Here is a 12,429-nt window from a genome sequence, read left to right on the forward strand (position 1 = left end):
AATCCTTTTTCTATTTATCTGTTTAGTCCCACTGCTGGGCAAAAGTGAAGTGGTTGAAAACCTTTAAACAATCTATGTAACAATAATATCTTTAAATAATTGTCTAATATCTTTAAATAATTATTTAAAATATATGATTTTATTAGTTACTTTTGCTCGCGGCTTTTTCAAATTTCTAACGGAAACAGTGATTTTACCGGGTTGAAAAGTACCGTATGTCCTTCTCCATACTCAAAACTAAGCAAATCTAATTATTGAAAAATTATCGTCCTATCTATGCTATCTTTAAGTTTCTAGGATGGGAATACCATTACACACATCATATAACTTTACGACTTCAAAATAGCAAATTCGTTTTTCTATAAAGCGATTATCAAATGGGAATAAAAATCTCTCTTCTTTGACTCTATAAGTAAAATTTATTTATAGAAACTTTTAGAAGCTGTATCTGGAGAGTGTTGAAATTTGCCACTTTTTCTACCGCGTCGTGTAGATGATATACATACATACATCACACCCGTTGTCCTCTGTTTACCAAGCTTTGTAATGGCATCGTTCATTTGTACTGAAGTACCCTTTTATCGTCTGGAGTTTTCTTACTAGTTACTTATATATCTACTATGAATCAGTAACTAATATAGCAGGTTGAAAGCAGCTTTTGTCTATGGTCTCGCCCCGCGTTTATTCCGTGTTCTTATTATTTAGTATATCTAAGCAACGTATCGCGATGAAACTTATGCCAGATTTTAAGTTAGTCCATCCGCTTTATAACCCTGAAAACCGCATCAAATTTCATCTAGTAGTTATTGCGCGATGCGCGAACAAAGACAGCCATACAAATCTCACTCGTTTCCTTTATTCATCACTCTCGGTTATGGGTGCTCTTAATAAAAAAATATAAGTTAAAATTAATAAAGTTACTAAGCATAAATAATTCCCATAGTCCTACCAGAAAACTTTATTTCAATTAACGTAAGTAGTTCAACTTAGCCGTGAAAGTATGAAATTAAGAGGGAAGTTAAGTAAGGAAGACGGATTGGCTCACGTGTGCGGAAATCATCCTAATTCCTTCAGTGATTATCTCCTTAGGATGACGTTAGGATAAGGTGGGATTCTTGCGAGGATATGCGCGTCTGTTCGCGTAATTGTTTCGTATGGAGAACTAATTATGGACTTAGTTAGCTAAATGCCTGTAAATACGCGGAAATAACTGAGTTTTGGAAACGGATTATCTGTCTTTATCGCTTAATGGGCAGACCGAACAGAGAGTTGTGAGACTTGAAGATCATATTTAGCTATATCCAAAATGGATAGCGCTGTGTTGTCATTTTGGAGCAAATTGCATATAAAAAAATAAAAATAAAATAAAATTCATTTATTTCGGACAACAAAGATCCATATACACGACTTTATAACAATTACATAAAAATAAATACAATCTAATACAAATGAAAATTAAATAACCATAATAATTAAAAGTAACACATACAGTAAAATAATAAAACATAATTTGGAATAAAATAAAATAAAAATGTCAAATAATTAAAAGTTTAGGATGTCAATACCTCCTCAGCGGCATAGACACCGCGACATGTCTTTCACAGCAACACCGGGTGTATGGACAATCCAGTCGGTCGGCTATCATGTTCAAAATGACATTGGAGCTGGTCCGTACTCTGCGCACCAGGGACGCACTTCGCTTACGCATGGCTGCATGAAAACAGTCTGTTCGCGCCTCCGCAAACATACCCGAAGCGCTACAGAATCGGGGCAGCCCCAATATCACTCTGAACGCGTTATTGTAAAGGACGCGGAGGTCATTGTAACTCCTTTTAGTATAGTCAGCCCACAGGCTGCAGGTATACAACGACGTACAGTAAGCCCTGAACAGCGCAATTTTGACCTGCCGTGAACATCGTGCAAACCTGCGGGCAATCATGTTGGCTCTGATTGACAATGCCCTCCGCTCCCTGTCAATGTCGGCATTATCCTTAAGGTCGGCAGCTATAATATGACCTAAGTATTTAAATTGAGAAACCCACTGCAGAGGCGTACCACTTATTCTTACCGGTGGTACATCCCTGGGACAATTAGTACCCGCCCTAAAGACCATACATTGACTTTTCTTAACGTTATACAAAAGTCCGTGGCCACACGCGTACTTCTCGCAAATTTCAACGAGCTTTCTCAGACCGCAGACCGACGCGCTCAACAGCGCCATGTCGTCCGCATAACTTAAATTGTTGACGCAAACTCCATCAACGTGACAGCCAACATGTTGGCTACTGAGCTCGATGATCAACTCATTAATATATAAATTGAAGAGGGTAGGAGATGTTAATCCGCCCTGTCTCACGCCGCAAGCTAACCCATATGAGTCCGACACTGCACCCGCCCAACGCACGCTATTTGTTTGATGAGCGTACCAGTACTGAAACATGTTTACAAATTCAAGTGGTAATTTTACGCTCCTTAACTTACTCCACAGTAAGTCATATCGAACTAAGTCAAAAGCCTGTGACAGGTCGAGAAAGCAGCCGTACACAGGAGTTTTGCGGTCAGTATAATATTTGACGGTATGCTTAAGACACAGTATGGCACTCTCAGTCGACAATCGGGGTCGAAATCCAAATTGATTGTCATGAAGCACAATGTATTTGTCCAGCAGTGTATTAAGCAATCCGTCAAATACCTTGGCTATAATGGTAGCAAGGGATATGGGCCTATAGTTACTTTTATCCGTGAGATCTCCCGTTTTATTTTTCACTATAGGTACTACCACCGTTTTCATGAAATCCCCCGGCAAGTAGGAATGGCTCACGCACAGAGAGTAGAACATAGCTAATACCCTATTAATATGAGGTCCGGCAAACAGCAAGTGCTCAATGCTGAGACCGTCATGACCCGGAGACTTTCCTTTAGAGATGAGTTTTATGACTTTGGCAACGTCTTTCGCAAGAAATGACGCCCCCACCTTTTTACTACCTAAGTCAGCACTGAGCACCTCCCGCGGCGGACCAAGCGGTGAATGAACAGAAAAGTGATCCTTAAACACATTGGCAATGTCCTTTGGATCACTGCAACCAGCGACGCTCACGGGAAGGCCAGGTCGTACATTGAATTTACTGGTGTCGCTCCAGAAGCTACGAAAGTCGCCCTTGGAATATTTTTCCGCTAGGGATTCCATTTTCAATCGGTCCTGATTTTCTTGACACCATTTTAACCTTCCCTTAAAAATTTGTTTACTTTTATACATTTCTTTGTAAACAATACCGGACCTCGGTCTTCCACATAGGACCCAGTCCCTAAATTTAGACCTGGCCACTACGTGAGCCTCTCTGACATGCTTGTTCCACCCAATAATGCGCGGACCACTCCCACCCCGACGTCCGCTACCCCGACCCACCGTGGCAGCGTCACGGAGTGCGGCCACAATGTCAGAATATAGCCTGTCTAGCGTACGCCTGTGTCCACGATTATTACAAAAATGATCTGCACATGTAACAAAATCCGAAGGAAAATCAATTTGTTTCAGTCTTTTATGACACTCTGAGGTATATTGTATTGTCTGTTCCTCACTTCTACTACCCCACTGGACGTCCTTATTTTCATCCTTAAAATTACTCCTGACTTTGGGTGATATCAGTTTTAAATCACAGTGAATAATAAGTGGGAAGTGATCCGACCACCAAGTGTCATACAAGACATAAACATCCGTAACCAATTGCCCAGCCGAGTGAGTTGAAACACAGTGGTCGAGCCAGCTGCGTGTTCCATGCGCATCACTAATAAAAGTAAATGTACTAGGTATATATAATATAGATGCTGTCAAATAATATTCAGCCTTTTTGTATTAAATTACCAACATAGTAGTTAAGTGAAATTGTTACTAAAATTTAGGATCTAAGTTATTTGAATAAACAGTTATATGGTGGGCTTATAAGTGGAAATGATTTATATAGTGACAGATTGTTAGCCCATCGCCAATGAGCAGAATCTACAGTATATATAGTCTATATAGCTATAGCCTTTTCTCAACCTGGACGGGAGGAGAAGCAGCATATTCTATGTTCAATGAGCTATTTATCTGGAATACAAAGGAAGTCGGCCTAGGTGTCCGGAACGATATAGTCTACAAAGCTTTTGTAATAATTTGAAAAACGAGTTCATATTTATTGCAAATATATAATATGCTTACACAGTGAAAATTAATAGATTTTTAAATTATATGAATGTGTATTCCGATAACCATCTAAAACTTTATCAGATAAAACTTTTGTTTGATCATAATACCCATTAAACTTACGAAGAAATTGATTTACCCAGAGTTTTTCCTAGCTTATCTCAGGGGAATACCCTGAACTTATAAGCCTTCGATAGATCCACCGTTTTCGATGCCCTTTGGGTATATATGTTGAACAGTTTTTGTAAGTATTCTTATAATATAGGGACTTCAGATCTACAGGCAGGCCTATTCTATTATTATGGCAAATTTCGACATTTTCAGTTTTATTACTATTTGATCAACTATTTTAGGCCAACATTTCGCCTTTCTCTCTATTTCGTCTCAACTTACGAAGCTGTCACGGCTGGGGTACACAAATAAAACAAGCTTAAAAAATTTGAAGTCTCGGTTTTGGTTTTACAACCGGCCGACGACCTTAATTGGGAATATTGTTGTTGATTCTTGTGTCAAGTTGATTTATATTACTTATTGGTCATTACAGGGCGGGAATTTCTCATAGGATTTCTTACTAGTAGGATATAACCTGGATGATGGATGTTTGTTTACGTTGATACAGGGATGCGATCGCGTAATATGACGCTGTCACACGGTAGTCCTGATTTAGCCGGAAAATATGACTGATGATTTTGTAGGGTTACGTCGACGCCCTTCAGAAATCTTTAAGGTTTTCATCAAATCAAATATGCATAATCATGTTTTACTTATGTACAGTCAACAACACATTAATGTATCCAAGTTTTCATTGCAAATTCGCACTTTTTCTTATTCACTTGACAAGGTTTTTGGCTTCTTTAGTAGCCAGATTATAAGCAGGCATATCCCCGTTGAAGACATCAAGCCAGCACTTTTTGGATCCCACCTTATGTTCACAACATAACAATCTAAATATAAAACTTACAAATAGGGAACCTTTTTCTGTTTTTTTTTCCTTTGAGTCACCTTCTGCCAGGTTATTGTTTATAATATTTCCCTGTAAGCTACAAACTACTATCAGTTGTATTGTCTACAAAAATTAACGCCTTAACTTTTCCGCATGAGACCAACTGACGACGGTTGAGCTTCTAAAAGTAATGTCTCATTCATGAACTAGCATCTAAATGTTAGGGAATATATTTCGGTAAGTTATCAATAGAAGGGCTACTAGTTGAGGTGTTATACATCCATGATAGATCTAACAATGTAATCACATCACTAAAGTTTTTTAATTTAATTAAGTTTAAAAGGAAAAAAAGCTGTCTACGTTTAAGCATGACGATGCACGCCGACGTGCTAATGTATGTATAATGAAAGTAACGCAAACGTGCATACAAAGAAAAAGGAACAAACAAACATAAATTCGCATTTATGATATTACATGGGATTAAAAATTTTATTTGTATATAAAAAAATTAAAGAATAAATTAATGGTTCTTGAGCTTTTCCCTAGGGATGGTAATTCGCAATATTTTCAGAGATGAATATAATAATATTATTAGCTTATTTCTAACATAAATAACTTGTAAGGGAACAAAATCTAAGTATAAAACATAAACAAAAGCCTAATAAATTATGTATTACATGAATCGTGGTTGATTCCAAAGTCTGAATGGTAATTTCACCGCCTAATGTTGCCAGCTAATGACGTGGCAAAAAATATCTGGCAAGAAAAATGATAAGTATCTTTATGATTTAACTTTGAAAGGAAGAGTTTGAAGAGGTGTCAATGGCATTTTATTGGTATAAGACGAATAATAATATGGAAAAAAGGTAAAGCCGGACCAAAAAGCGGCTAACGCGTGAATAAGCAGAAGCCGGTATGAATCGTGTTCTAAGGAGGCTTCGCCACTGTTATTTTCGAGAGTTTTTAAGGTGTAATCAAGCACGCATAATCTACTAAACGGATTTTGATAAATTTTCCAGACCGGTAAAATTGTATATCTCTCTCTCTTTTACATTCAGAACGGAGACGGTTCAGGGTCTCGGCACAAGGTCAAGCATAAAAAAATTGCCATTAAATTTTGAAGATTTAACCATGGTTTTAAATCAGCTGCTCGGTTTAAATAAGTTTCTTTCGGCATATCTTCTCAGCAGTGATTGCCCAAAATGTCAAGCCACGGGCAAAAACTACTATTCAATATAGTTTATGAAAAAAACTAGATTGATCGATTATGAAACTCTTACGATGAACAAAACATGTCAATCTTATATACCCTCTGTTTGTGTCGGGGTTTAAAAAGCGCCTTGAGATGATTAATTAACTAATACTTAGAGCAAATGTATTGACACTTGTATCATTCATACACAATTCCCAATCTATTGTATTACGCCATTAAGTACATGAATTAGTAACAGTCTAATACAATATACGCAAACACAGAAATAGAATTCACATAAACAATATCAAATGTATGAATACTCGATGTGGCCTTGTTTCGACATCGTCTGTATGCTTGGGTTGCCATTATCGATGTTTAAATTAATTTATCGAGTACTCTGTACTTCTTCCAAATTTTGTATGAAGTTGTTTTACCTGTTTTTATAGATTTCCTGAGTGATGAAATTGTTTATTTGATATGTGTAGAACTGTATCCAGCCAGGTACTAATATTCGAAATTAAATTGAGACATGTTTTCCATGTTTTCAACACATACAAAAAACCACTTCTATAATTATAGATTGGAAAATCGTGACACGTGGCTGTCCCATTTTTTATTTATTTCATAAAAACACACTATAACATTCATACTAAAATAAAATTGACTGTATGTCTATATATGTATGTAAATTATCTTGCTAATTATAATCAACATCAAATACTATCTTGTCTACTAATGTTAACTGTAGATGTGAATACTGCTCAAATCTGTTTAGGGCTCTTCTCCATACAATTATTCTACATCTAGATCAGTCGATTTGAATTTGGAACCTCAATGCATTTAGCATATTCGTAGTATCATCTAAACGCTTCACATAAACAGCAATGATAATGGTCTGTCCAGAATCGTGGGGTTTGCTTGATAACTTCGAAATCATATCCGACTGGGGTGTCATACAAAGAATAGTACATATGGTCGTGTGTCTCGAATGCCCAAATCTGAAATCGGGCTGACCAGATAGCAGCCACAAATGAATCCATTTTTGGGAAGACTTTGACCTGTTCTCATTGTCAAAATCCGTCGACACGAAGAAGAATAATCGGCTTTTTTCATTCAATGAAAATCGATGAAAGCTCGTTGGTTCTATTGGGCGAACACTTTACATGAATGTGAGAAGGCTCAAGCTTCACCTACGCGATATTTTCCATTCCATGTTTTCCATTCGAAGGTTTTGTTGGTGTTTGTCGAGATCAAACACTCGAATCGAATATTTAGTAAAAGCCGATATATATTTTGGGCCGTCACTCGATTTTCCAATTTGAAATCCATCGGCGAACGAAATTTTCTCGCCAATATATTTGATACGAGATAAATAACAAGGTCATTGGAACTTCGCGAAAACGGATCGTGTTTTGAGTTTTAGATTGTTGTTGAAAGAAAATATTGGTAAATAAGTTTTTTAAAGTGAAATTTAATTTTTGACATAAGCTTATAACGTAATCACTTATATAGATCTCAGATATTAGAGTATTTTACAGAGTAGTTTATAGAGTCTAGATTTTTCATATATATAGTTATTTTTCATATATTTTTTGTTGATTTATATAGAGAGTGAAAATAAAATATGCCTGTGTACTGCAGTAAACCGAGGAGTTACCTCATTGGAGGCCGATTTTGGGTGCACCATCAGGTCATGCCTATCATAACAAAGGTGACCTGGCTTCGAAGTGTGTCATCCAATAAAGCGAATCCGATAGGATATTTTTTCCATATAGGTTACTATCGCCAAACTTTTGCAATTCGAATTTATTATGAGTGGATAAGATTGATGAAACCACGTGTAAATAAAAATGTCTACCATTTAACGCCTAATTTATTTATTTCATTTAACATAATGTAACATTTTCCTCAAGACCAACAAAATCTGTTACCAAGACAAATATATATTAAACTAGATTTTGTCCGCGGTTCCACTCGCGGCATGTGTGTTTTTCATACAAACTTCCACCCCAACCACAGAACTTTAGGGGGACTTTAGGGGGAGATTTTTTAATAATATCGTATCGCGATAAAACCTATAATCAGACTTTATGTCAGACTATTTGCTATACAACTGTGAAAACGGATACAAATCCTTCCAGTCGACATACAGATAAATTGACAGACAAAAAAAATGTTAAGACTTCTTTAGTCCAATAAATAGCCCTCATGATTATTTTTTTTTAATAACTCCTGTGTACAGACATAGCCCACTTACAGTTTTATATGTATAGATTAAAATAGAAAAAAAATAAATTGTGGCCTTCGAGGAAGTTCGTCTTTGACTGATTTGATTTTCTTCTGAAGAGCCGTCCCAATAGGCATTTGAATAAATAAAGTCATTAGGACAGAAACGTGAGGCAGCCGCAGACACAGATAACTAATTTGAAATAGACGAAGAACATTGTAATAATAATTCCTAACAGTTTCGACATTAGTGGTTTTCAAGAAAAAAGTCAAACACATTCTCAAAAAGTCGGCGACGCATCGGTGATCCGTATCGGGTTGCTGAAATCCATTGATTGGTTGATTGGTAGCCTAACGTCCTTCTCCGTACTTCAAGTCACATGTATGCAAAATTTCAAGTAGATTGGTTGAGTGGATAAAGCGCATTTATAATATTAGTACCTACCTAGTTTCTCAAAGAGCTACAAAGTACTATTATTTCGGAACCACCACTGCAATGAAGAAATGCCGAAAGAAACTAATTTAAAAAGTGTTGGTCCCTATCATACCATGTATATAGGATCTATTCACGTATTTGGTCTAAGGACATGAGCACATTTTGTGGGCAGCATACTAATGTTGTTTGCCGTTGCATGTTGTTGCAATGGATGCAGCTGACAAAAGATACTCCTAATAGAACAAAATGGCTGTGCTTAAGCTATTTAATTACTGGAATTTTAGCTGAGAAGATCGTTTAAGATCGTAAAGTGTCGTGTCGTGAAGTGTAAGAAAATGAAAAAGCTGATTTCGCTTATTTACGTTAGTTTGTTGTAAGTAAATGCGGGGTTTTCACTATGGACTAAAATATTTATTGATTAATTTGAAGTGAGATTTTTAATAGAAAGATTTTTATTAGAAACTATGTACGCAGTGTTTTTAAATTCAATATGGAACAGACTGCGACAGTCCCGGTTCGTTTTTTAATTACACTGGCTGTTTTAAATGCAATAACAATATCGTAACGTTTTCTTTATATAATAACGATGTTTTTCTTTTATGCCAAATTTTTGAGGCCAAATTCAGTTCTATCTTCGAAATTTTCACCTTCGAAAGGTAATAAATTTTTATGAATTTTCCCTGAACGACTGTGGTATTCCACATCTCCCGCCGAGCCGCCGATCTGACCTCTACCATTTTTCGAGAATGTTCAACTCAACCAGTGGTCCAGATTTTTATGGCCAAGTACCCACCTAAGCCTTTCCCACCGGCTATGGGCATGAAAAATATTTACACAATGGAAGCATCGAAATAATAAATACTTAAGGAATCCGTAAGGATTATAATGTTCTTGAGAAGAAGTAAAAAGCATATGACACGACAAAGTGGAAAAAATTAACATAATGTACTTTATATAAGTGGCGAAAAGGTTGAAAAATGGAAGTAAACACATTGCATAAGACAGTAAACAAAATATTCATCATAAGGAGTATTGTTTTATATAAACAAAAACGAAAGCGTAACAAACATAAATACTTCCATTATAACACAGTTATTCTGTTCATTTATTATAACGGTTTTCCTTCTGACAAATGTTTGTCTCACGCACGCACGCGGGAAAAACAAGCTCTAATGAGTTTTAATCGCATTCATTATTTGAGGATGTTGGTTATATAATGGGAAGTTTTTCAGCTATTGAAAATTTACTTTATAATTTTTTTATTATTAATTATTTGAGTGCGCGAGGAATGAGGTCAGTCATCCCAGTCTGATGGGAAGAAAAGATGAATAATCTTTTCAAGTTTATTGCTAACTTGTCTTGTGTCTGATTTTTCAAATCGCCTGATGTGACTTTTACGACTACTAAAATTTTGTACGTTGTGTTTAAAACCTAAAGGTTTTAAACACAACGTACAAAATATTTTTCACTCTTGACATCAAAATGCCTAAATTGTAAGATTTGGGAAATATATACTTCAACAAGTTAACAAAAATATTTCCTAAATAATTTTTGATACTACAAAATGTTTGGTAAACGGTCCCCAGGTCTTTAGACTACTAAATTATAATGTTTAGTTATAACTAAGAATATTACGGCAATTAAGAGAAATTAATTGCTGTACAAATTACTATACTAGTCCTTAAAGCTTTTCTTTCATATCTTTTTTTAAATTAGAGCCATATTTTAGATAATAACAGGTATAGTATAAAGAAATTTGAAAGCCTCATAGATAAAACAACTAGGTAAACCAGGGGTACAAAAGTTACCCGTGTAACACCTAGTTGAACGACTTTGGTGTTCTACTGGTCAGAACGGATCCGGTGAGATATTTTATTCGAATTGCATCTGTTTTAAATTATTTTACTTTTCTGTGTTCTGACATTTATTATATTTGATCTGCAATTTTTTCTCTTCTTCGAATATAATGTCAAAAGTGTAGTACTTTTATTTTTACTAAAAAGCATAATTTTTCTTCACTTCCAAGAAAAAATCGTGGCCGGAAAATTATATTCTTTTAGAGAAATACCAAATGAAGGGTAAGCATCAACAAATCATCAGAGTAAGCAGGATTTCCATATTAAAATATTTGCGTGTCCCAAGTGGATATCACCTCAATAGATTATACAAGTACTTTCGACCCAAAGCCAGAATTATTTCATTCCAACTTGAACTTTATTCCAAGCTACATAAGTATTATATTTGCATCCGCAAACTTCTGCGAATCTCGGCAAAATTTTAATTACATAAACATTTAGTTAGTGGGAAGATCTTGAACCGTTTTAAGTTGTTCTGGCATCTTCATTTGGACAACTTTCTGTTAGCTACCTACACTTGGAAACGAGAAAATCGATGTGATTGAGAAATAAATTTTGTTACGATCTCTCTTTCATCTGAACGGTTTCCTAGTTCCTTCGGTAGCTGTAGAGTGTCGGAGCCCAGGATCAACTTTTCAACTGTTGTCCTCCTCTTAATACATTTTATTTTCATCCATGTACTAATATTAGAAAGAGAAAAGATTTGTATTTTTATTTCTTTATTTTTTTGTTTGTAATATATAAACTCAAAAACGACTGGGCTGATTTTGATAAAATCTGGCACATAGATAGGCGAAACCTTGAGGAGTGATATAGGCTATTTTATTATGGTTTTACACGAGCGAAGTCGAGGCGGGTCTAGTCTTTTTATATAAACACTAGTTGTGCTAATGTCCTTTCTACACATATTTGGTTTGTTTAAATTTGTTTTCAGGTTGACATATTTAATATTAACTATTGCCGTAGTTTATATTGACTCTATACCAAATTTCATTTAAAAGGGCCCATTGGTTTAGCAGTGAAAGCATGCCAAACAGCCTATCTGTTGATCTGTTGATAAATGATTTATTCAAATATTCAATGTTCTTTATTGTTTCAGGTACCTTAAATTTTAATTGTGTTATCTCTTAAATAGACTTCGGTAAATATTTTACCCGTTCTGTTATCATGTTATTAAGCAATTTTATTTACCCTTGGTAAATAATAAGAAGGGTTTTAAGATGAAGGTTACGATAATATAGCTTTTCGTATTAAAATTGTGATGTATCTCTTCACGATTTATCCACTCAACCAATCTTCTTGGAATTTTGCTAAGTACAACTTAAGAGTACAGAGAGGGTTATAAGGGTAGATAATGTTTTAACAACTAGGGATGCCGACGAACATCTTTAGAAAATTGTAGTCGAAAAAGTAGGAAATCACACCATGGGCTTCGACGCTCAATGGCTGCGGTTGTCACCGGGAAAACGCGTGAGAGAGAGGGCTTAGACAAAATTCATGCCGAGATAAAGAACTGTTCTCGTCGCGGGAAAAACACTATTTTTTTTTCATGATGTTGAGCATAGCCGATATTGAAAATTTAAAACATGG

General features: G+C 35.6%; 2 protein-coding genes across 8 annotated transcripts in view; one reads left to right on the top strand and one right to left on the bottom strand.

Annotated features, from left to right (window-relative positions):
* LOC128679094 (uncharacterized) overlaps positions 1–12,429 on the top strand; it is a 232,604-nt gene that overhangs the window by 39,046 nt on the left and 181,129 nt on the right. The gene's annotated exons all lie outside the window — the stretch shown is intronic.
* Positions 1,559–2,440, bottom strand: LOC128679476 (uncharacterized). Its single transcript, XM_053761757.1, has one exon. The coding sequence runs from the start codon at positions 2,438–2,440 to the stop codon at positions 1,559–1,561; it is 882 nt and encodes a 293-aa protein (XP_053617732.1).

This window comes from Plodia interpunctella, chromosome 21 (assembly GCF_027563975.2).
Source record: "Plodia interpunctella isolate USDA-ARS_2022_Savannah chromosome 21, ilPloInte3.2, whole genome shotgun sequence".
Lineage (NCBI taxonomy): Eukaryota > Metazoa > Arthropoda > Insecta > Lepidoptera > Pyralidae > Plodia > Plodia interpunctella.